Source organism: Ictalurus furcatus, chromosome 2 (genome assembly GCF_023375685.1).
Source record: "Ictalurus furcatus strain D&B chromosome 2, Billie_1.0, whole genome shotgun sequence".
NCBI lineage: Eukaryota > Metazoa > Chordata > Actinopteri > Siluriformes > Ictaluridae > Ictalurus > Ictalurus furcatus.
In genome coordinates this window covers 1820930-1847681 of record NC_071256.1, presented here as the reverse complement: position 1 = coordinate 1847681, position 26752 = coordinate 1820930, and the positions used below count along the sequence as shown (strand labels likewise).

Genomic DNA, 26752 nt, shown 5'->3' with positions numbered 1-26752 from the left:
AACCTTTGCAGGAACTTAGGAACTTGTCCCACACATACTCTTTTGCAGACACTATCGTCTGTTATTAGGTGTGTATTCACCAGAGGAACCTGTTCTGGAACCCTCAGGAACTATGGCACTTTAAACATGTTTCCACCACAAGAACCTGAGGAACTTTTTCAATCAGAAACCGTAGCCATGTTTCCACAGAGACATACCATATTTTTAGGAACTTTTTAGCTACTCAGGAACTTTAGGCACATTTGCGCTGCACAAACCTATACAGGAACCCCAGGATGTTTAAATTTCCACTTGCTGGTTTTAGTTCCTGGGCCATAGTTCCTGTAGTTTCTACAGTAGGTAAATTGTTGCAGACAACTAGGGTCTGACTTGTCTGGACCAGAGCGAAACTTTCAGGAAACCCAGGAACTTGTTCAGGAACTCTGGATTTTTAAGCATTTTCTACCACAATAAAGCTTTTCAGGAACTTGGATACCTTTAGACTTTAGTGTTGCCATAGAGCGGTACCTTTTTTTTAGGAACACATGAACTTTTTCAAGCACTCAGGAAACCAGGATCTTTAGTTTCCACTTGCCGATTTTAGTTCCTGGGCCATATTTCTTGGAAACTTTTTAAACAGAGACTGATCTAGGAACTGTTCAGTAACTTTAGCTCCTCAAAAGGTTCAGGAACCTCTGGAGAAACGCACCTTTGTTTTGTTTTTTTTATGTACCATCATGAATATGGGTTTACTGTTCACAGTGTGTGTGTGTATATATATATATATATATATATATATATATATATATATATATATATATAATATATAATATATATAAAGGCTCATATCTTGGGTCTCCAACCCTTGATGAACTGCATGATCTTTTTGACCTGCAGTTTGGTAAGGCTGAAGTCTTCAGACAGGATTTCTTCCGTGAGCTGGGTGAATATTGACCCATCAATCCTCTCTCGGCTGAACAGGCCAATCACATCGTCCGACAGCCCAATGAAACGTAGGCAGGATGACACCTCCTCCACCGAAAGCCAGCACAGGTCTGCCGGGGGCCGCCATGATAACCCGGCTCCACCTTCCGCGCCCCTCACCATGGAAGACACAGATGTTTCCTCCTCTAAGCTTTTTAATGGTCTGGGTGGAGGAACCTGACTTGTTTCCTGATTGGCTTGAGACTCCTGAGGGGTAGCGCTAGTGAGATCAGGGATCAGATTGGGGGATTTCCGGCCTGTGGCAAGCCAATCAGACGAGGCGTGTCCTGGATTGGCAAAAGGGTTCAGAGCGCCAAATGGGGCAAAGCGGTTCAGCGCTGCTGGGCGTGGTCGGGGACAGGTGGAGTAGTTTTTGTGGGCAGAGTCTGTGCTAAGGAGCGGTGTGTTTAGGATGTTGGAAGTAAAAATTCCGCCACTTCGGGGGTGCGACCAGCAGGCCTGCGCGGGCTGGTTAGGGTCGGGTGATGCGGAGGGGTCAGAGGTCACACAGTCAGCCCATGTGCAGGGGTAACAGTACAGAGAGTAGGAGTCTGGAGAGGGAGAACTACTGCCACTACGAGGAGCAGAGCTGGGGAGAGAAAGAGAGAGAGAAAATTAAACACTGTTCCATATGAATGCTGTGTGTATAACGTTGATGATAGATCTTTTAGGTGATGGATGAGATAGACCAGTGGGTAAACTTAGGGATGGACCAGTTGACTAGAGGATAAACTAAGGGACAGACCAGGAAATGGACCAGGAGATAATCTAGAGAAGAAGACACCTTTATTTGTCATATATACATTACAACACAGTGGATTAGAAGATGAGATGAGGGTTGAAATGGAGATGTGCTGGGGGATAATCTAGGGGATGAGATGGGGGGACAGACTAAGGGTTGAGCTGGAATAGAGGATGTGCTGGAGGATGGACTAGAGGATGATCTGGAGGATGGACTAGAGGATGAGCTAGAGGACGAGCTGGAGGATGAGCTGGAGGATGGACTAGAGGATGAGCTGGTGGATGAGCTGAAGTAGGACTAGGGAGTGTGCTGTGGGATAATCTAGGGGTTGAACTGGGAGTTGGATTATTGGATGCGTGGAAATGTTGGACTAGAGGATGAGCTGTGGGATGGACTAGAGGACGAGCTGGAGGATGGACTAGAGGACGAGCTGGAGGATGGACTAGAGGACGATCTGGAGGATGGACTAGAGGACGATCTGTGGGATGGACTAGAGGACGAGCTGTGGGATGGACTAGAGGACGAGCTGGAGGATGGACTAGAGGACGAGCTGGAGGATGGACTAGAGGACGATCTGGGGGATGGACTAGAGGACGAGCTGTGGGATGGACTAGAGGACGAGCTGTGGGATGGACTAGAGGACGAGCTGTGGGATGGACTAGAGGACGAGCTGTGGGATGGACTAGAGGACGAGCTAGAGGATGAGCTGGAGGACGGACTAGAGGATGAGCTAGAGGATGAGCTGGAGGATGGACTATTGGATGAGTGGAAATGTTGGACTAGAGGATGAGCTGGAGGATGGACTAGAGGATGAGCTGGGGGATGGACTAGAGGACGAGCTGGAGGATGGACTAGAGGATGAGCTGGGGGATGGACTAGAGGACGAGCTGGGGGATGGACTAGAGGACGAGCTAGAGGATGAGCTGGAGGATGGACTAGAGGATGAGCTAGAGGATGAGCTGGAGGATGGACTAGAGGACGAGCTGGGGGATGGACTAGAGGACGAGCTGGGGGATGGACTAGAGGACGAGCTGGGGGATGGACTAGAGGACGAGCTGTGGGATGGACTAGAGGACGAGCTAGAGGATGAGCTGGAGGATGGACTAGAGGATGAGCTAGAGGATGAGCTGGAGGATGGACTATTGGATGAGTGGAAATGTTGGACTAGAGGATGAGCTGGAGGATGGACTAGAGGATGAGCTGGAGGATGGACTATTGGATGAGTGGAAATGTTGGACTAGAGGATGAGCTGGAGGATGGACTAGAGGATGAGCTAGAGGATGAGCTGGAGGATGGACTATTGGATGAGTGGAAATGTTGGACTAGAGGATGAGCTGGAGGATGGACTAGAGGATGGACTAGAGGACGAGCTGGAGGATGGACTAGAGGATGAGCTGGAGGATGGACTAGAGGATGAGCTAGAGGACGAGCTGGAGGATGGACTAGAGGACGAGCTAGAGGATGAGCTGGAGGATGGACTAGAGGATGAGCTAGAGGATGAGCTAGAGGATGAGCTGGAGGATGGACTGTTGGATGAGTGGAAATGTTGGACTAGAGGATGAGCTGGAGGATGGACTAGAGGATGAGCTAGAGGATGAGCTAGAGGATGAGCTGGAGGATGGACTATTGGATGAGTGGAAATGTTGGACTAGAGGATGAGCTGGAGGATGGACTAGAGGATGAGCTAGAGGATGAGCTAGAGGATGAGCTGGAGGATGGACTAGAGGATGAGCTAGAGGATGAGCTGGAGGATGGACTATTGGATGAGTGGAAATGTTGGACTAGAGGATGAGCTGGAGGATGGACTAGAGGATGAGCTAGAGGACGAGCTGCAGGATGGACTAGAGGATGAGCTAGAGGACGAGCTGCAGGATGGACTAGAGGACGAGCTAGAGGATGAGCTGGAGGATGGACTAGAGGATGAGCTAGAGGATGGACTAGAGGATGAGTGGAAATGTTGGACTAGAGGATGAGCTGGAGGATGGACTAGAGGATGAGCTGTGGGATGAGCTGGAGGATGAGATGGAGGATGGACTAGAGGATGAGCTGGTGGATGAGCTGAAGTAGGACTAGGGAGTGTGCTGTGGGATAATCTAGGGGTTGAACTGGGAGTTGGATTATTGGATGCGTGGAAATGTTGGACTAGAGGATGAGCTGTGGGATGGACTAGAGGACGAGCTGGAGGATGGACTAGAGGACGAGCTGGAGGATGGACTAGAGGACGATCTGGAGGATGGACTAGAGGACGATCTGGAGGATGGACTAGAGGACGAGCTGGGGGATGGACTAGAGGACGAGCTGGGGGATGGACTAGAGGACGAGCTGGGGGATGGACTAGAGGACGAGCTGGGGGATGGACTAGAGGACGAGCTGTGGGATGGACTAGAGGACGAGCTAGAGGATGAGCTGGAGGACGGACTAGAGGATGAGCTAGAGGATGAGCTGGAGGATGGACTATTGGATGAGTGGAAATGTTGGACTAGAGGATGAGCTGGAGGATGGACTAGAGGATGAGCTAGAGGATGAGCTGGAGGATGGACTATTGGATGAGTGGAAATGTTGGACTAGAGGATGAGCTGGAGGATGGACTAGAGGACGAGCTGGAGGATGGACTAGAGGACGAGCTGGAGGATGGACTAGAGGATGAGCTAGAGGACGAGCTGGAGGATGGACTAGAGGACGAGCTAGAGGATGAGCTGGAGGACGGACTAGAGGATGAGCTAGAGGATGAGCTGGAGGATGGACTATTGGATGAGTGGAAATGTTGGACTAGAGGATGAGCTAGAGGATGAGCTGGAGGATGGACTAGAGGATGAGCTAGAGGACGAGCTGCAGGATGGACTAGAGGACGAGCTAGAGGATGAGCTGGAGGATGGACTAGAGGATGAGCTAGAGGATGGACTAGAGGATGAGTGGAAATGTTGGACTAGAGGATGAGCTGGAGGATGGACTAGAGGATGAGCTGTGGGATGAGCTGGAGGATGAGATGGAGGATGGACTGGATGAACTGTGGCATGAACTAGAGGACTAGCTGTGGGATGAACTAGAGGACAAGCTGGAGGATGAGCTGGAGGATGGACTAGAGGAAAAGATGGAGGATGGACTAGAGGAAAAGATGGAGGATGGACTAGAGGATGAGCTAGAGGACGAGCTGGAGGATGGACTAGAGGATAAGCTAGAGGATGAGCTAGAGGATAAGCTAGAGGATAAGCTAGAGGATGAGCTAGAGGATGAGCTAGAGGACGAGCTGGAGGATGGACTAGAGGATAAGCTAGAGGATGTGCTAGAGGATAAGCTAGAGGATAAGCTAGAGGATAAGCTAGAGGATGAGCTAGAGGACGAGCTGGAGGATGGACTAGAGGATAAGCTAGAGGATGAGCTAGAGGATAAGCTAGAGGATGAGCTAGAGGATGAGCTAGAGGACGAGCTGGAGGATGGACTAGAGGATGAGCTAGAGGATGAGCTGTAGGATGGACTATTGGATGAGTGGAAATGTTGGACTAGAGGATGAGCTGTGGGATGAGCTGGAGGATGGACTAGAGGATGAGATGGAGGATGGACTAGTGGATGAGCTGTGGGACGAGCTGGAGGATGGACTAGAGGATGAGATGGAGGATGGACTAGAGGATGAGCTGTGGGACGAGCTGGAGGATGGACTAGAGGACGAGCAGGAGGATGGACTAGAGGACGAGCAGGAGGATGGACTAGAGGACGAGCAGGAGGATGGACTAGAGGACGAGCTAGAGGATGAGCTGGAGGATGGACTATTGGATGAGTGGAAATGTTGGACTAGAGGATGAGCTGTGGGACGAGCTGGAGGATGGACTAGAGGATGAGATGGAGGATGGACTAGAGGATGAGCTGTGGGACGAGCTGGAGGATGGACTAGAGGATGAGATGGAGAATGGACTAGAGGATGAGCTGTGGGACGAGCTGGAGGATGGACTAGAGGATGAGATGGAGGATGGACTAGAGGATGAGCTGTGGGATGAAACCCAGTAGGATTCATGTATTCATGGGTGGACTAGGGGAAGAAACACAGGATAGGTCAGGTTATTCCCAGCTGTTGTCTCCAGAAACTCGGATTTTGTTCAAAGATTCGTCACAGCACAGAGTCACCATTCCTCCCCTTATAACATGTACTGTATCTGTATACAAAACATACTGTATATGCATGAATGTATGCAGCGTTTTAGATTGTGTAGGTGTGTATTTACCTCTCCTGCAGGCCTGAGGAGTAATAGGACACATTTGGACTGCGTGTGCTTGTAGCTGGAGCTTTAGGGAAACGGGGTGGGACTGGAGGACTTGAGGTGGGGCCTCCAACATGAGCACATCGAGGTGGAACCGGAGGAGCATTCAAAAACCGACACTCCTCCTTCACCTAGCCGGAAAAGGGGAGGTTAGTTTCCTAAGTGAGTTCAAGAACATTCGTCAACTCGTACTTTCAACGACATGCATTCGGCTGAAGTGTTCCAACAGTCGCTCTGTCCGTTTCTCTATCTTTTTGAGACGATGAGTATCGGGGTCTTGATATTTAACAGAATAAGATTTAGCATTGCTAAACATGACTCAGAACTGTACAAAGGGTTCAAGCTTGTGAGTAAATGTCACTTCTTGAACGTAACCTTTACACAGTCAGACAAAGTGCCGTGCGTGCGTGTGTGCGTGTGTGCGGCATTGCTGTCTCGTCCCCTTGGTAACTCTTTTTTTCATAACTCGCTAAAGAAATGAATAACAGATGGTCATTTACAGATTATACTCTCAGTACAGGGAAAAGTCTCCCAGTTTCCTCAACGCGGTTCTTGTCCGGTTCTACCGGTGTGTGATGTCTTCTTGTGTAGCAAAACAACAGCAAACACATGTAATGTGCCAGTGCCTCTGTGTGTGTGTGTGTGTGTGTGTGTGTGTGTGTGTGTTCTGAGGTTTGGCTCACATGGATCAGGAGTCCTGTGACGTCTGTTAATCTAAATAATATCTGTCTGCATTTCCTCCTCAGCCTTCTGAGAAAGCTGCCTTCCTGTCCAGATCCACTAGGGAGTGTGTATGTGTGTGTGTGTGTGTGTGTGTGTGTGTGTTTTGGTTAACTAAATTACAGGGCCAGAGCAGAAAATTTGCGTGGGAGCAAGCAGGAGAAGAGTAAGCAGTAGAGAGAGTGCGAGAGAGAGAGAGACAGAGAGAGACAGAGAGAGAGAGAGAGAGACAGAGACCGAGAGAGAGAGACAGGGCACAGAAAGGCCATAATTCCAGTTGACAGAGCTGTAATCGCTTCTATGGAGCTGATGATACAGTAAAGTTTCAACAGCGATGTTTATTTGCGTGTGTGTTTGTGAGTGTGTGTGTACGTGTGTGTACGTGTGTGTACGTACTCTTCCCGTAAGTGTGTGGCCATTACTAGGCCTGTAAAAGCTGTATCAATTATTTAGTCCAGAACTGCACAGCTTTACGACTCTTTCGGGATCCTGAAGTACTGTAGCAGAACATACATGACCCAGTGTGTGTGTGTGTGTGTGTCCCAGGAGTCTTGACCTGTGTTCAAACGATCTGCTGGTATCCATAATGACTCTTTAGATAAAGGAGCGTCAGAGAGAGAGAGAGAGAGAGAGAGAGAGGACATAAAGGAATAGGAAGAAGAGTGAGGGGGTAGATTCAGAGACGCATCTTACATCTTGCGTAAGGAGAGCTATTGATTAACGAATAAACCCCCGAATCCGCCTTACCGACGCGGCAGCTAACGGCTCCACGGCCGACGAGCGGCACTGCGGCTTTAAATCATCGCAGAACGTTAATCACTGTAACGTGACAAATGGAAATCGGTTACAGGAACCTTTTTCGGCGGTATGTTTGAAAGATTTACGTAAGAAATCGGATAAGAGCGTCCTTACAAGACTTTTAGAGCTGTGTCATTCGATAGTATATGCTTTGGGGAAAAAATGAGTGTTTTGAGGCAAGGCCACGCCTCCTGGACTGGGACTGATGACCCAGAGGCCACGCCTCCTTCATAAGGAAAGACGAGAATGATGAGAGAATGTTGAGTCTACTCACAGCTTCTGATTTGGGCGGAACAGGGGGTGGAGTTGGTACTCGTCCTGCTTCCATCTGCACCATAGCGACGTGGGTGGAGCCTGTTGTACCGTCCAACGAGGAGGTGGAATGGAAGGATATGAGGTTGTGCTCAGCCTTCACCGTGCTTTCCGGAACCTCTGCATAGCTTCCTCCGCTCTGATTGGTCCAAAGCTCTTCGTAAGGAATTTCCTGCGTCTCTGTGGGCCAATCAGGGGTGACGTACTCTCGCTCTTCCCCTTCGCCCACCTCCTCCCTTTCACCCTCACCTCCAGGGGGAGTGTGCGTGTCTCCCAGCGAGTCCCTGCAGCCTGGTGTGGGTGTCGGTGTGATGGCTCCGCCCCCGTACACGCACAGCGAGAGTCTCTGTGGCGAGAATACGGGATACACTCGTATCCTGCGCGGGCTCACGCACTCCTCGGTCAGGTCCACCTTCACCTCCCGCACGGCTCGGGAATAATCGTCCGGGTCAAAGGTCTCCTGGCAACGGAGCGCGCTCAGCAGCACCGCCCGCTGGTAGACAGGGTCATCACGCAACAAGCCATCAGGCAGCGTGAAACGCGGCATGTCGTTAAGCAACAGGAAGTGAGAAGGCGTCACTTCCTGTTTGCGCAGGACACAGCAGAGCACCACGGTCCGGCTGACGATGGCGAGCAGCTTGTAGCGCTGGCCCTGGCGGATGGTGTGCTGGTCGTAGCGGCTGCGAGGTGGAGGTGGCGGATGTGGTGGTACAGCCACGTTGACGGGCAGCCGCACACGTTCGATGATGGTGCGCAGCGTGTGCTCGCCCGCCTGCATGCGCAGCTCCAGCGGCGAGCGAGTGCAGAAACGGCCCCGGCACTGCAGCGGCAGCCGCACGCTCTCCCGCGTCCGCTGGTTCAGGCAGATCAGGCAGGGCAGCTTGGTGCGGGTGGGACGTCCCGAAGCCCCGCCCACTCTGCCCAGCCGTCGCAGCAGCGCGGCCAGGCGTGACTTCTCACGAGCGGATTGGACACAGAGCAGCTCGGCCCGGCCCATCGGAGTGAGCTCATCTCCCGCCTGCAGGGAAAAGTTATACACCTCGCTGTCCTCACTGAACTCACCCGACACCACCTACAGAGCGCGCGCGCGAGAGAGCGAGAGCGAGAGAGAGAGAGAGAGAGAGAGAGAGAGAGCGAGCGAGAGAGCGAGAGAGAGCGAGAGAGAGGAAGGGCGTGACCAGCGATAAAGATACAGAACAAGGTAGAGAAATATGCACATAGTAACTGAAACACTACACGATAATACTTCAAATTAAACACGTTTATCATCACCCGATGATATGAAACCATGTGATGAGCTTTTTAACAGGTGATTACACATGTAACCGATTGGACGATCACTGCTGGATCTTTCAAAAGCACACACACACACACACTCCTTATTCAATTCTGCATCAACATTGTTCTACTCACACACTTGCCTCAAAAAAGTCATTAAATAGCAGAATAAACCAAAATACGTATAAATGAAACGTGAGCTATTTCATCACCCGAGCCCCAGGTCTACATTTAGGCCTTTAAGCTTTAAGCCACGCCCCCTACCTGAGACTGACACAAAGAAAATGAGTTGGTTTCTCTACATGGGTTTTAGACTGTTGTGATGTCCTTTTGTGTGTGTGTGTGTGTGTGTGTGTGTATGTGTATGTATATATATATATATATATATATATATATATATATATATAGTGTATATGAGAATCATGGCCGTCTTGGCTGATCGATTATCGATCTACTGCTTTAAAAAAAAGGTCTTTTCCTCTTCAACAGTAACTAATCTTCGTGCCCAGGCTTAATCGCGGCACTTAACGGAGATATGACTCGGCACTTTATTGAGCCACACTCAATTAAAATACATCTAAAACCTAATTATAGGTCATAAAGTTTAGAATGCTGGTAAACAGAAAATGCAGTGAATGGGGCCAGCAAGGCCATTATTCCACAGACACGGAGACGGGCCTGGGAAGGCAGAACACACACACACTCACACACACACAATTATAGTCGTTATAAATAACGGCTGGCTGAAACGTGTCTGCATGTGAAGAGTTTAAAGAAACTCAACCCCATTCATCAACTGTGGAGTGCAGGAGGCTGTGAGAAACTGCCAGACTCAACTGTGTGTGTGTGTGTGTGTGCGTGTGAGTGAGGGAGAAATATCAGCCCCGTGAGGGTGCTAGGTTTTTGGAATGTGGACTCTTTCTTTTTTTAAATGTACACACACACACACACACACACACACAATCACAGAGTCTCCTCTAAGTCATCATGAGTTATTTTATAAGCTATTGTTAGCCCCTCTCTCTCTCTCTCTCTCTCTCTCTCTCTCTCTAGTTACAAGACCACTGTTGCTAGGCAACCAGGAAACATGAACACCAAGCACATGCTAGCTACTTTAGCTAACTTAGCAATCCGACGGCACTCATGTCCCACGAGACCTCAGACAAAGCTACAAAGCAACTACACATCAAATCTCGCAGGCAGGACGGAGTGAAAGTTGGCGGTGTATAGACGTAGACAGCGTTAGCAAAGCTGCGTATGAACACGGTGGGGAATTAGCATACCTAGCACAGTTATTAGCTAGCTAGTTTATCGGTCGTAGCCTAGTAACTGCGATCGTCCCACACAAAAAAATTTACCTTTAAAATTAACTTGGGGAAAAAAAACCAAAACAACGTTTTTGTAGCCTACTGTAACATTGTAACATTTTAACTGCAAAACAAAATACCTGCAAGAAGCTGACACGGTTTCTTTTTAGGTTTAATTTTTGTCACAAAATATATTATATTATTATATATTATTTTTATTAGCTACTATTTCTCATTTTTGCAGTATTCATTTCTACAGCTAATAGCTTCAGTCACATTTTTAGTTTTAGCTTAGTTTTATTTATTTATTTATTTTTTTAAAAAAAAACCTACATCAATTTTATTCAACTAAAACTGAATAAATGTAATTAATAACACCGAAAGATTTCTGTTATGATTTTTTTCCGTTTAGCTAACGATATTTAACCTCAGGTTTCTACTGCATGTAAGTTCCACGCGTTTCACCGTGTTGTTAACACCGTGTTGTCTACATCCCGGGTTTGTTTTTGTGGATTTGTGGAGTTCACTCTCTAGCTGTTAATCGGTCGCTGACCTTCATGCTGAACGTGATCGGCTCCATGACGAACACCCGATCGGGGAACGTTCCGGCGATTTCCTCCACGCTCGCAAAGTACTGAACCGGCTCCCGGACATCCCGGTCCTGATCCAGCAGCTTAAACTTCCCTACAGAGAGAAGCAGAATGAGATGTGAGGAAACAAAGTTATACTTACAGCTTGGCATACTCCAAGAGAAATGCACAGCACACCACATAAACTGATGTAAACATATATATATACACAGTGCCCTCCACTAATATTGGCACCCTTGGTAATTATGAGGAAAGTATTGACCCCTGAGTATTTTTATGATTTTTTAAACAAAAGATCAAAAGGTTAAACAATAAAAACAATTTTTCACAGAATTTGCTCATATTTACCAAGGGTGCCAATATTAGTGACACTGTAGATAGATAGATGGATAGATGGATAGATGGATGGATGGACAGAGAGATAGATAGATATAAAGACAGACAGACAGACAGACAGATAGATAGACAGACAGACAGACAGATAGACAGATAGATATACAGACAGACAGATAGATAGATAGATAGATAGACAGACAGACGGATAGATAGATAGATATACAGACAGACAGACATAGATAGATAGATAGATATACAGACAGACAGATAGATAGACATAGATAGATAGACAGACAGATAGATACATAGATATACAGACAGACAGATAGATAGACAGATAGATAGATAGATAGATAGATAGATAGATATACAGACAGACAGACAGATAGATAGATAGATAGATATACAGATAGATAGATAGATAGATAGATAGATAGATATACAGACAGACAGATAGATAGATATACAGACAGACAGACAGATAGATAGATAGATAGATATACAGACAGACAGATAGATAGACAGATAGATAGATAGATAGATAGATAGATAGATATACAGACAGACAGACAGATAGATAGATAGATAGATATACAGATAGATAGATAGATAGATAGATAGATATACAGACAGACAGATAGATAGATATACAGACAGACAGACAGATAGATAGATAGATAGATATACAGACAGACAGATAGATAGATAGATAGATAGATAGATAGATATACAGACAGACAGACAGATAGATAGATAGATAGATAGACAGACAGACAGACATAGATAGATAGATATACAGACAGACAGATAGATAGACATATAGATAGATAGACAGACAGACAGATAGATAGATATACAGACAGACAGATAGATAGATAGATAGATAGATAGATAGATATGCAGACAGACAGATAGATAGATAGATAGATATACAGACAGACAGACAGATAGATAGATATACAGACAGACAGATAGATAGATAGATATACAGATAGATAGATAGATATACAGACAGACAGATAGATAGATATACAGACAGACAGATAGATAGATAGATATACAGATAGATAGATAGATATACAGACAGACAGATAGATAGATAGATATACAGACAGACAGATAGATAGATAGATAGATATACAGACAGACAGATAGATAGACAGACAGATAGATAGATAGATGATAAAATAAAGAGTAGCTCTATAACTTGTTGAAACACAAAACCGCGTGAAGAAGTGAGAGACGTAAAGGGGGAGATATTGTCATTCCTCCTGAGCTCTATAGAAACCTCTCAAATTCTCTCTCTCTCTCTCTCTCTCTCTCTCTCTCACACACACACACACACACATACACAGAGCTCCTCTTAAACCAGGGGCCCGGGTGTATTTGTTTCCTAGCAACACTGCTTTGTCCCTGCCAACACACACACACACACACACACACACACACACACACACACACAGGGCTGTCTCTGCTAGTGGAGATTCCTGCAGTCACTCTGTTCTGATGAAGCTTAAACAACCCGACGTTCTCTCCACACGCTGCTTTAAAAAGTTCAGACACGACCGCGGTGAACTTCAGACGGACTGGAGAAACGTTTCAGCGAACGCCTCGTGCACTCCGACTCCAACAGATTCACTCCACATCACAATATCACTTCTACTTCCGAATCAACGCTCTTTAGACGATCGCGATAGAAGAACCGTCCCGGGGAACACACGTGGCTCTTCAAGATTTTAAACATTTTCACATTTTAATTCGGTAATGACAGTGCTAAACTTATTATTATTTATTTTAATTAACTGGGTTCTAAATGTCACAGTTTACCTAAAATCACAATCACGGTCACTTCTGGTTCAGGTTCGAGCGTTTCTGTCACCACCTGCTTACGCTGTGTTCAAATTAACTCGGAAGTGGGAAGTCGGTGTTTTCTTCTTCTTTGTCTTTCTTAGTCACTTCCTGGTTTGGCCATTGCTCCGCCCCTTCACCTGTAGGTCTCTTATTACCCAGCTTTGTCACTATTAGTCCCAGGAGTTCATGGTGTACACAGCACATCCCTGCCTCAGCCATTCGTGTTACATTGCCCGTAGACTGCTTTACGTTTTGGTTGATGTTCTTCCACCTGTTGTCACCTGATGTTTCCGGGTTGCTCCTTTACATCCGTACCTGTTCACTGTATCTGGTCTTTTCTCGCCCTTAAAGCCCTGATCTCCACTTCCCCGACTCATTTTTGGGGTTTGGCGACTACTCTGTCCACCGCCCACTCCCGTGGCACCAATATTTTCAAGGAGAGATGAAAAGCAGCCAATGAGAGCATGAGAGGAAATCAATTTCCTCTCCCGTCCCGCGCAGCAGATCCCTGAATCCGGTTTATCCTGCACCGATTTGTGTAGGAGAGCGAGGATGTTGCTTTTATACGGCATTGCGTCACGTCACATAAAAGCCAAAAGGTTGTTTCGGAGCACTAAAAATAAATCAAAACAAACACAAGACAATCCCTGACAGTAGACGTTATATAAATAGCTATGTTTTATGCACTAGAGCTCCGGTTCTCTTTGCAGAACAGACATCGTATCTCTGCGACCAATCCTGGCTTAGATAACTATAAATATATATCTTTTTAAATACCCGACTAAGACGACGTGATTCTGTACCGCTGTCCTAGGATCATATCCTCATCTTAGAGTGTTATAGCGTTTCAGCGTTTCATTTAAACAGACAAAACAATTACTACTTCCTGTTTACTGTCCTGCAAACTGCTCAGGAAAAAGCATCACAAACAACGCTTAAACATGTGAGCAAAGAAAAACAATAAACTGCAGGAAGAGTCTGAACATCTCTCTGGCTTCGTGTGTGTGTGTGTGTGTGTGTGTGTGTGTGTGTGTGTGTCAGCAGGAACAATGTTCAGGAGACCATTTGTAATCCCTTTTCTCTTCTTTTTGCCTGGCTGTCTCGCTCTGTTTCCTTCATAGTCTCCATGTCTGAGAGTCTCTATACGAGATCCAGTCTCTGTGTACAGCTTATTACTCACACACTCACTCTCTCTCACACACACACACACACACACACACACACACACACCGACTCCAGAACAAGATTTTCAGAAGGCAATGATGAGATTTACACACACACACACACACACACACACACACACACACACACACACACACACACAGTGAGTGTTCATGTCCGACTGAGGGTCAGTGTGTTAGCTGGGAGCAGATGGAAAGTAACGTGAAAGTGTTTAGCTAGTGATTACAACAGATGGACTGTGTGTGTGTGTGTGTGTGTGTGTGTGTGTGTAACTGTGTGCAGACACAGCAGGAACCTCCACTTGTCTCCAGGGAAGAGTGGATTAGGTTACTCTCCTATTGTACTTCTCTCTTCCCCCTGTTCACTCTTGCTATACGCATCATCATCATCATCATCCAACCATCTATCCATAGAGTAGACTCCAATATCTACACTTTCATTCATCTCATACCACAGCGCTCCTGAATCCCGCCTTCTGATTGGTCAGAAGCTGTCGATATATTAATGCGCTCGTTCTAATACGTTATCGTTTCCATAGTAACAGCTCCTTCATAATAAAACGGATCCGGACTGTCCGTACGGTCCAGTTTTCCTGTAAGGAGATGTTCATCAAACGCTTTACGGAAGGAAGTCTCCAGTGTCGGCGCTTTGTGACGGGTCAGACTGTAATCACTGGGTAACTGCTGTGGCATAAGAGGAATAAAACAACTCTGGCTGGTAGCAGTGACTCTGCTTGATCACCAATGTCTTCAAAACGCTCTTCTAGTCATCACTCCCATCAGCTTCCTCATCGTCTTCCTCACTTCTGTGATCGGTATCAAGTCTATAGACGATCAGGGTTAGAACACAACATCTACTAGCACCTTGAACTTTATTACCACCATCATCACCATCATCATCAGTGTACAGCATGGCAGACTGAAGGACACTGATGATCTCATCCTTTCCTCCCTCCCTCCCTCCCTCTCTCTCGCTCTCTTCATCCTGGCGTCTCATTGACGCCGGAAACCCTTGTAGGTGATCTCATTGGTCACATGACCTCATGGTTCCGGAGGCGGGTATATTGGGTAACGGTGCTCCCAGGAGAGGAACCTCGGAGTGTTTAGAGTTCGGTATTTCGGAGCGGAATTTCAGCGGAATGGGAATGATGTCAGGATGAAGTCATGCCCGAGTTGACTTTGTGAATGAGATAACTGACGCCGGAAACCCCACTGACTAACACATCACACACACACACAGATATACACACACACTCTCACTCTCTTATATACACACTCAAATGGCTTCCGTAGGATTTTGTATTAATGGCATGGTGATGATGCGGTCTTCTTCCTTCTTCTCACTGCTTGTCCTCTTACTCTGTGTGTGTGTGTGTGTGTGTGTGTGTGTGTGTGTTTCAGAAACCGCAGCAGGGGATTATTTTGAGTTATATAACACGACCAATCAGGACCAGTGAGGCAATACACCAGAGAGAGAGGGAGAAAGAGACACACACACACACACACACACACACAATGGCCAGGTCACAGAGTGTAGCAAACATGTGTGATGTTAAGTGCTCTAATAGAACAATCGATACACTGTTAGCGGAGCATCACCCCATCAATGCCATTTCCCACACTCTCCCTCTCTCCGCCATATGCGTCTTCTCATTCACTCGCTCCGACTATTTATAAAATCATCATTCACGAGTAAAACTGGATGTCACGCGACATGGAGTCTTTGGCGTTTTGAGTCAACGGTGTACGAGGTGTGAAAACAGCCGTTCCGAGCGACGTTCCTCAAGGCTCAAGCCTAGGACCTTTGCGTTTCTCGTTTCGAGCGTGTACTTCATGCTAAACACAGCGTGCTAATACGGTAAATTGCTTGTTTTTTCATCGTTGTGGTATATAATAAGTAGACTTGTGTTTTCGGTTATTGGTTGTTTTTTTTAAATATAAATATACAACAATGATCCTGACTAGCACATGATAGAAAAAAATATAATAATAATAATAATAATAATAATAATAATAATAATAATAATAATAAGGCTTTGACTTAAGAATGAATTGTTGTGTTGTGTTACTTTTCTAACTTTATCTTTAACTGCTACTTTGTGTTGTAAGATGTTTGCTATAATTACAGCCAACACAGCCGGCCAATAAAATGGTTCTATGAAATTATCGCCAAACTTGCATTTAACTGATAGGCAAGCTGTTAGCTAGCTACTACAAAGCTACTATAAAGCACACCGCTCTTAATTCTTGCGACTTTCCTACTGATGGTTTCTCATGAAGCACCTTCTGGGATCACCCACCATGTTTGTGTCTTACCCTGATATGGCAGCGGGATGTCAATCTTGGGTCCGATGACGTAATGCCCCTCCTCAAGCGAGTGGGCGGTGACTGTAGTCCACTGCCGGCACGAGTGTAACAGGACGACGTCCTCCTCAGACAACCCTTCCACATTCTCACCTACAGAGAAACAGAGACATAACAACTCTGCAGAATATGGAACAATTCCACATCCGGTCAAACCACAACACCATTCCCACCCCATCCCTGTACACCCCAACAGGCGCTACCACCATCCCCATACCATTATACCACGTCTCATGTGCTGTATTACTATTTACACCTCATGCCCATGCGCCCAAACGCTACCTCCACTCCATTCCACTGTGCTGCATTAACATTCCCACCCCTTTCTTATTTACCCCAAATTCATCCCCATCCCAGACATCTGTCCTACCATCATCCCAATCCTATTCCAGTGAGTCCTAACCACCACTTGTATTACAATCTCCACCTTATACCCCAACACTGTGCCCTAACAAACATTTTCAACCCCATCTCCATGTGCCCCAACATCACCCCCTGCCCATCCTCACAGTTCTCCTCTCCGTCTACTACCCCATCTCCATGTGCCCCAACATCATCCCCCGCCCATCCTCACAGTTCTCACCTCCGTCTACTGCCCCATCTCCATGTGCCCCAACATCACCCCCTGCCCATCCTCACAGTTCTCCTCTCCGTCTACTCCCCCATCTCCATGTGCCCCAACATCACCCCCTGCCCATCCTCACAGTTCTCCTCTCTGTCTACTACCCCATCTCCATGTACCCCAACATCATCCCCTGCCCATCCTCACAGTTCTCCTCTCCGTCTACTACCCCATCTCCATGTGCCCCAACATCACCCCCTGCCCATCCTCACAGTTCTCCTCTCCATCTACTACCCCATCTCCATGTGCCCCAACATCATCCCCCACCCATCCTCACAGTTCTCCTCTCCGTCTACTACCCAATCTCCATGTGCCCCAACATCACCCCCTGCCCATCCTCACAGTTCTCCTCTCCGTCTACTACCCCATCTCCATGTGCCCCAACATCACCCCCTGCCCATCCTCACAGTTCTCCTCTCCGTCTACTACCCCATCTCCATGTGCACCACCATCATCTCCACTTTGTCTTCATATACCCCAACACCATTCGCAACCCTATCCCCAAGTGCCCCAACATGACCTCCACCCCATCTCCATATGCCCCAAAATCCCCACTCCATCTTCATATTAACCCCATCACCATCCCTACAACCCCATCTACCCCAAAACACTTCCACCCACAACTACCCCATCCATATTTGCATTACCACCACCATTCCTACCCCTTTTCGCACCTGCTACCTTACCGTCTCCACCATACCCCTACCTACCCCCCAGGCATAATCTTTAGCCATTACCCCCATCACTATGTGCCCAAAAACTCCTACCCTATCCTCACCACATCACTTCAACCAGAACCCTTCCCCTCTTGCCTTAATACCCCAGCATACCCACCCCCTTCCCATGTTCCCCAACACTATCCCTGCCTTTCTCCACATAGTCCCTCTGTCCAGCTACATACCAGTGGATCCCATCCTCAATCCAAACTCCAGCGGTCCCAGCACCATCCACAACACCATTCCCGACACATCTCATGTGCCTCAAACACCAGCTGGTCTACGTTACACCCTGCTTTGCATGCTCAGAGTTTGACATCTTTTTTAGATTTATTCATTTTCTTTTTAATATACCATCAACATCCCATACCTACAGTGTGTCTTTGGGAAAATTGTAAACTCCTTATCCTCATTCCCATTTACACTCCTGGAATATTTTATAACGTCCATATTCCCGAGGATAATCAGGTTAAAATGTGTACGATCGAAAAGTTACAATTTTCCCCATTCTTGTGCATCTCTTTAACACGGACTAGATTTCTCTGACAATAAACTAAACTGAGCACAAGCACACACACACACGCACACACGCACACACACACAGCGGAAACCACAGTCATCACTACGGAAACTAACACTGCGTGCAGGGATCATTTGGGAACGTGAGCCAAAAGTGTAATCACTCCCATTCTCTCTCTCTCTCTCTCTCTCTCTCGCTCTCTCGCTCTCTCTCTCTCACACACACACACACACGCTAGCCATATACCACTACATAAACAACACACTTCAAATTCAATTTTTTAAACTAGCCGCACTTGAGGGCAATATTATTTTACGCTATAAGCCAATCACAGGAGAGAGACGCAGATCAGATTAAAAATATCATGAGATGGAGTGATGACTGAAAGAGACAGAGACAGAGAGAGAGAGACAGAGAGAGAGACAGAGAGAGAGACAAAGAGAGAGACAGGGGGTTGTGATGAAAGAAGAGTGTATTGATCAGCTACTAAAAGAATCCTTCATTGATGCGAGTCTGAAAAAAGGCTTTTACTGAGGAAATGAGACACACACACACACACACACACACACACACACACACTCGCACACAGAGTCACAGGTTCAGCTGAACATCTCAGTCGTCTATAATTACTATTGTCTGCTGATACAGTGATGTATCCCACCTACACACACACACACACACACACACACACACACACTTACATACACATCAACCCCGATGGCAACCCATAATAAAGCAGTGTGTGTGTGTGTGTGTGTGTGTGTGTGTGTGTGTGTGGGTGTGTGTGCGCATGTAACTGGATGATCCCGAAGCACAAAAGAATTCTGGAGACAGAAAAAGAGAGAGAGAGAGAGAGAGAGAGAGAGAGAGAGAGAGAGAAATAAGGTGGATGAGGTCAAAGGTTAATCCACAGGTCAAGCACAACTACAGAGTCAACATGCAGTGTTGTGTATGTGAGTGTGTGTGTGTCTGTGTGTGTGTGTGTGTGTGTGTACAATCAGTGAGTGAGAATTTAAGTGAATGATAAAACACATGAAGTAATGACGGCGTGAGAAAATGAGTGAAAGAGTGACTGAGTGAGTGATGGAGTGCTTTAGAAAGTAATTGAAGAAGTGATGGGAGTGAAGGAGTGACTGAGTGGAAGAGTGACAGAATGAGGACGTGAAGTACGTCGGAGAGTAAATTTTATTTATGAACCACATTTATATGCTTTTTTATTTGTTTATGTGCTGCACGCAGTCTAAAAGCACATGGTGACTGAATGTGTGATGGAGTGAAAAAGTGAGTGAGAGAAGAAATGAATGAGTGATTCAATATGTGATGGAGTGATTCAGTGTGTGACGGAGTGACAGCGTGAGAGAGTAAGTGAGTGAGTAAGTGAGCGAGTGATTTATGGATTGAGTGAGAATGTGACCACAAAAGTGAAGCTTGAGTGAGAGAGTGAGTGAATGAGTGAGTGAGAAAGTGAATGAATGAATGTGTGAGTAAGTGAGTGAACGAGTGAGTGAATGAGAAAGTGAGTGAGTGAATAAGTGAGTAAGTGAGTGAATGAGTGAGATATTGGGAAAGTGAGTGAATGAATGATTGAGAAAGTGAGTGAATGAGAAAGTGAGTAAATGTGTGATTGGAAATGTGAGTGAATGAGAAAGTGAGTGAATGTGTGATTGGGAAAGTGAGTGAATGAGTGAAAGAGAAAGTGAGTGAATGAATGAGTGAATGAGAAAGTGAGTGAATGTGTGATTGGGAAAGTGAGTGAATGAGTGAATGAGAAAGTGAGTGAATGAATGAGTGAATGAGAAAGTGAGTGAATGTGTGATTGGGAAAGTGAGTGAATGAGTGAATGAGAAAGTGAGTGAATGAATGAGTGAATGAGAAAGTGAGTGAATGTGTGATTGGGAAATTGAGTGAATGAGTGAAAGAGAAAGTGAGTGAGTGAATGAAAAAGTGAATGAATGAATGAGTGAATGAAAAAGTGAATGAATGAATGAATGAATGGGAAAGTGGGTGAGTGAATGAGTGGGAAAGTGAGTGAATGAGTGAATGAGAACGTGAGTGAGTGAATGACTGATTGGGAAAGTGAGTGTGAAAGTGTGTAAATGGGTGACTGAGGGACTGAGTGAATGATTGATTGTGAAAATGAGTGAATGAGAAAGTGAGTGAGTGAATGAATGAATGAATGGAAAAGTGAGTGAATGAGAAAGTGAATGAATGAATGTGTGATTGGGAAAGTGAGTGAATGAATGACTGGGAAAGTGAGTGTGAAAGTGCATAAATGGGTGACTGAGGGACTGAGTGAATGATTGATTGTGAAAGTGAGTGAATGAGAAAGTGAGTGAGTGAATGCTTGATTGTGAAAGTGAGTGAATGTGTGAGTGAATGAGAAAGTGAGTGAGTGAATGCTTGATTGTGAAAGTGAGTGTGAAAGGGCATAAATGGGTGACTGAGTGAATGAGTGATTGTGTGAGAAAGTGCCAGAATGAATCCGTGTGAGTTGATGTTCACGACTGCAAAATACATGCGTATATCTTTGGTTTATTTTCGGATGAATCTTGCATTATTAAGACATTAATAATCGTCCATTATACGAATTGTCACACAGAACTATACCGTGGTAACGACTACATTCTGAGGGTTTCCGCATGATGCCGCAGCGGTGCGAGTCGGAGCTCTCATAAAATTCCTAGTTTACAAGTCGTAATTACGAGCTCTACGAGAACGTGTCTGTGATGTACAGAACCATATCTGTTCCAAGATATATATCGCAGAGATTGAGGGCGAGAGGGATTATCAACTATCTGTACCAGGTGATGATTTTTTTTTTTTTTTTAAAGCATGTTGCATATCCAGTAAATAGGAAATGCGTGCGCACCACAGTGAACTCATTTCCCCTCTGAGAAAAAGAAAAAAAAAAAATCTATCTCCCTTTTCCACTGAACACATGTTTGGGCTCGTTACAGATCTTTTTTTGTTGTTGTTGTTGAGTGGTTGGGAAATTTTGCTGAGATCTGGCAACCCTGACACTGGTTAAAAGATGAGGAAATATCTAAAAACATGGGTTGGTATTAGAAAAGTCTGATTATTTTGAAAAAATGTTATTAATCTAGTAACTTTGTCTTTTTAGTGCGTAGGGTTTTTTTTCTTTCCTTAACAAGTAGCTGATTTTTTTTTTTTTTTTAACGTATTAAAAAGTATTACAGTATGACCCCAGATTCCGACATGATGCTAAACCGGTGGTTATAATCCTCTATCGGCTAGCCGCATCCACCTCGTAACTCCAGAGGCAGAATACAGACCTGGCTGATTTGCGTAAAACTGGTGAAGATCCGATTTCCCCGTAAAATTCCTCCTTTCGATCGTCTCTCCTTTCGACTCGGGTCGCCTAAAAACTTGGATCGGGTCGTGGTGCTCGTCCTCGTTAGTATGCGGAGCACTCTGACACGGATCAGCACATTTCCATATGAAAGGCTCTGCATCACTTCTGGGACACAACAGCCACTTTGTCACCTTCGCCAAGAGCCAGATCGACTATTTACACCATGAAACTCATTACACCTCATCTTTACAGTTACTCTCGGTTCCTCTGCACGTTAGAAACAAGGACGCTCATTTCATCGCTCATAAAAGGACTTCCATGTTCTGTCCTTCCCCCTCTTCCTTTCTTTCGTTCCAGTGTTTCTTTACCAATTTCAGTGCACTAATCACCCTATGGTCTGTCTCTTTGGCTCATATGTACTTTATACATTTTCCCAAAACGTATGTCGTGATGTCAGTCATGATAACAAACGATCATATAATTTCTAGTCGCTTTTCACAAGGCTTTATCATCACCCGTAGGTCAATGTTTACTTCTTTTCATTTCATTAAAATCCAGGTTGACACAGCAGCTTTTTATTTATTTAAAAATATATTTTTAAAAGCTGGAAATCAAGTGGAGATTCTGAACACTGATACGGGTGTGATACGAAAAACCGACGCTTCTACTCTCTCAGGTAGCGAAATAAAGACTTGTATCTTTAACCTGGGAATTCAGTAATTCAGCTAAAAGATCCATGCTGAAGATACGATACACGATGCTTGACTCAGCAACAATTTTTTTTTTTTTTTTAAAATAATAAAAAATGCTGCTAGGTACCCGGACTTCCGTTCTACATAAACACACTTAACATCCTAAAAGGCTTTAAAAATGTAATTTTTTTATAGATATAATACAGAATATATATATTATAATGTTATATATAGGCTTAAACGGTCATCAGAAATTTTTTTGGGACTTTTACCGGTTTGATTTTCTTGAGAAAGAAGCACGAGACTGCGTCAGACTGTTATCGATGTGAAAGTTTTTATTACGCAAGTATCACGATGGCAAATATCTCAGGACTGTAGTGATGGACTTGTTAAAATACCGATATTTCCCCATGAATGAAAGTCACACCGCTCATCTGGTTATTTTAACGATCCGGACTGTGACCTCTGAGGAAATCCGTACCGGATAGCTGTATTAAGAGTGTACACTTTTAGTTTTCGGACAGAGATAAGCCTCAGAGAGACGAGATGTTGTTCCTGATTTGCATATTTCCTAAACATTGCGATGCCACACAGTACCAGTGTCCCGAAACAAATCAATAAAACAATAAAACAATTCCTTGGCAACTCGAGCGCCTTGAATTTCGAAACTATTCCGAAAATACATCTGATGATTACTTCTGTAATTGCAGTCCAGACAGTAACCTCTGAGAGCGTGTTATACAACAGCACACTTTAATAACTTAATAACACTTGACAGGTTTTACAAATAGCTACAGGAATGGACATGGTGTCCTCGGTTTGTCAGAAAGTTTTTAACTGGACCGAAACGCTTTAGTTTTAAGGGATGATATTGTTATCGATGTGCAAATGTTTTAGTGCTTCAAATATCGCGATGCTACACAGTAAAAATAAATAAATAAAAAAGAAGAACTTCTCAGCGTTTCACCGTGAGATCAAGTACATGTAGCCTAGTTACTGTAGCACACGGTTGCATGCCAGACTGAAAGCTTTAAGAAAACCGGTTCAGAAGTTTGCATCGCCGGTCTCCGGTCATGAATACCAACATTATGAAGCGTTATGAAGCGTTATGAGCGGGTTTGCCTACCGGAGCCGAGCTTCACCAGTGTGGGCAGGCGGAATTTGCCCACCACGGCGTCCAGGGGCAGCGACACTGCGCTCCACGAGAGCTCCGAGATGCTCGCGGACAGTTTCTCCATCTCTCCGGCATCATCACCGGGGTCGCGGCGGCGGCGGCGGCGGCACGGGGGCGCGCGCGCGCGTGAGTGTGTGTCAGAGTGTGTGTGTGTGTGTGTGTGTGTGTGTGTGTGTGTGTGTGTGTGTGTGTGTGTGGGGGCGGTGAACGAGTTTCCGGTGGCGGCGGGGGCGCGCGGTGATCCGCTCCTGCAGAAGTGCGCCGTCGGTTCTCACCCCAGTCGCGCACAGAAGGGAAAAGTGTGAATGGAGAGAGAGAGAGAGAGAGCGAGAGAGAGCGAGAGAGAGAGAGAGAGAGAGAGAGAAAGCGGTGCCCACTTGGCTGTAGCTCCGCCCATTCACTCCTCCAGCCCGTGCGCGTACACAGTCTCCGGTTGCGTCTCCGCGCGCTCACAAGTTGTATAAACACAGATGTTACCATGGTAAACTTGCGATTTTTTTTTATCCTTACCCCCGTCATACATCATGATCAAAATGATGTGCAGTTAATTTAATGATTTTTTTTTTTTTTTTTTTTTTACAATTGCAGTTACCTTAATGCTTTTTAATTGCAGTAATTAAAACATCTAATTGAACTAATTATAAAATCATTATTCTGATTTCTGTTCCTGTCGAGACTACTTGCCTGTGTCTGGTTTACCTTTACAAACATTCTACGCAAAAGCCAAAAGTAAATAAAATATGGGTAAGACCAATGGGTAAGACCAAGGAATATAGCTGTGTTGAGCTTCACACAATGGGGCGTGTCTATAAGAAAATAGCACAAGCATTGAAAATGCCCATTTCCACCATCAGGGCAATAATTAAGAAGTTCCAGTCAACTGGAAATGTTATGAATCGACCTGGAATTGGACGTGTGTCTATATCGTCTCAACGCACTGTGAAGAGGACGGTTCGAGTGGATAAAACATCTCCAAGGATCACAGCTGGAGAACTGCAGAAGTTAGTTGCGTCTTGGGGTTAGAAAGTCTCCAAAACTACAATGTGAAGTCACCTACATCACCACAAGCTGTTTGAAAGGGGTTCAAGAAAAAAGCCTCTACTCTCATCCAAAAACAAACTCGAGCGTCTTCAGTGTGCAGACACTACTGGAACTTCAAATGGGATGGGGTTCTATGGTCAGATGAAACCAAAATAGAGCTTTTTGGTAATAAACACCAGAGGTGGTTTTGGAGCACACAGAGAGGTAGCCATATGGAAATGTACCTCATGCCCATGGTTAAATATGGAGGTGGATCTTTAATGTTTTGGGGCTGTTTTTCTGCCAGAGGACCTGGACATTTTGTTAGGACACATGGCATCATGGACTCTATCAAATATCAACAGATATTAAATGAAAACCTGACTGCCTAAAACAGGACAATGAACTGAAACATACATCAAAATCAACACAAAAATAGTTTAAAGCCCACAAAATCAAGGTCCTGCCATGACCATCCCCGTCCCCTGACCTGAACCCCATAGAAAACCTGTGGGATGAACTGAAGAGGAGAGTCCACCAGCGTGGACCTTGGAATCTGAAGGATCTGGAGAGATTCTATATGGAGGAACGGTCTCAGATCCCTCGCCATGTATTCTCCAACCTCATCAGGCATTGGTAAATGGTCTGCACTTATATAGCGCTTTTATCCAAAGCACTTTACACTGTGTCTCATCCACCCATTCACCCATTCACCAATGGTAGCAGAGCTGCCATGCAAGGTGCTAACTTGCCATCAGGATCAACTTGGGGTTCAGTGTCTTGCCCAAGGTCACTTCGGTATGTGGAGTCACACGGGCCGGGAATCGAACCACCAACCCTACGATTAGTGGACAACCCACTCTACCACCTGATCCACAGCCGCCCATTATAGGAGAAGACTCAGAGCTGTTATCGTGGCAAAGTATTGGCTAAAAGGGTGCCAATAGATTGTTGCACGCCTACAGTACTTTGCAAAAGTCTTAAACACATGCAAAGAAATACTGTAGAGCAATAATTAAATTAAATGTTTCTCCATTTTAAAAAAGTACTATAAAGAGCAGTAAACAGTAATAAATTAAACAAAGGCAATATTTGGTGTGACGACCCTTTGCTTTAAAAAAAAAAAAAAAACAGAAAAAGAAAAAAAAAGTAGTCTCAGGCAGAATTAGTGCAGTTTTATAAGGAAATGAGCTGTAAGTTTTCCTGAGCATCTTGCAGAACCAGACACGGTTCTTCTGGAGACTTTGTCACACTTGTTTCTTATTTTTGCAGCAAAACCCAGCAGACATCATTGTGGTTTTTTTTTTTTGTCTGAAAAGTTTCTCTTACCACTTAATACACTGCTTTCTTCACCGACATACAAACATTTTACTGTAACATTTAACTTTGTGCTGTAAAACTAATGTTTGGAAACCTAAATGAATTTGTACTGACTCGATAATGTAGAAGTCAGCCTTCTTTGATCATATTTATAATTAAAAAAATAAAATAAAATAACTATTTGTTTACTTTTTTTAACCGGTTGTAGCTACATGCTAGCATTTGGAGAGAACACTGTTGCCATGCAACTGGATAATACCTGACATTTGAATGATTTAGCTAGCAGGCTCAACCTTAAAACTTCTAAATAAACCTAATGTAAAGGCAGAACGATATTGAAAGTGTCACAAAACCATAAAGGATATCAACATTTCCCTCAGATATGCTGTTAAATCACAACGAAAATACTCGGTATGACCAAAGAAACCCTGCAATATTCACACGCAACCAGAATTCCGTACATTCCGCCATCTTGCGGGGGGGGGGGACGACACACCACACGTTCAGCAAGCCGAAAAGTATGCCATTTTCCAAGTGATAAACATCGCAAAGGCGTTTCATTCATATAGAAATTTCACATAAACTTTCTTACGTGTAGCATTAGTTAGATTTATGTTTGTCACACTGTGATTCTTACACATATTGTCCTTCCAGAAGTTTCTGAAGCTCAGCGTTGCAGG

At 45.2% G+C, this 26752-nt stretch overlaps 1 protein-coding gene and 1 long non-coding RNA gene across 3 annotated transcripts; one reads left to right on the top strand and one right to left on the bottom strand.

Moving 5' to 3' along the window:
- Positions 1 to 822: 822 nt before the first annotated feature.
- Positions 823 to 26752, bottom strand: gareml (GRB2 associated, regulator of MAPK1-like). Of its 2 annotated transcripts, none has more exons than XM_053642375.1 (6): positions 26710 to 26752; positions 16648 to 16788; positions 10927 to 11057; positions 7751 to 8860; positions 5923 to 6089; positions 823 to 1552 (listed from the first exon to the last, which is right to left on the bottom strand). In XM_053642375.1, exons 1-6 carry the CDS (start codon positions 26711 to 26713, stop codon positions 823 to 825), a joined length of 2283 nt encoding a protein of 760 aa, XP_053498350.1. In that variant the 5' UTR covers positions 26714 to 26752. The 2 variants fall into 2 exon arrangements, with proteins under 2 accessions (XP_053498350.1, XP_053498341.1); XM_053642366.1 differs by lacking the exon at positions 26710 to 26752 and adding an exon at positions 23685 to 24024.
- On the top strand, positions 10021 to 16724 carry LOC128619209 (uncharacterized). Its single transcript, XR_008387901.1, has 3 exons — positions 10021 to 10332; positions 10908 to 11081; positions 15733 to 16724. It is a non-coding gene; the product is annotated as an uncharacterized LOC128619209 (long non-coding RNA).

Bases quoted from the DNA above. Each gene is read 5' to 3' on its own strand.
- gareml (XM_053642366.1), bottom strand. From the start codon at position 23,796: ATGGAGAAACTGTCCGCGAGCATCTCGGAGCTCTCGTGGAGCGCAGTG. The intron at 8,861-10,926 runs GTCAGCGACCGA...CGCGCTCTGTAG, and splicing joins CGATCACGTTCAGCATGAAG to GTGGTGTCGGGTGAGTTCAG. The intron at 1,553-5,922 runs GTAAATACACAC...TTCTCTCCCCAG, and splicing joins TCCTCAGGCCTGCAGGAGAG to CTCTGCTCCTCGTAGTGGCA.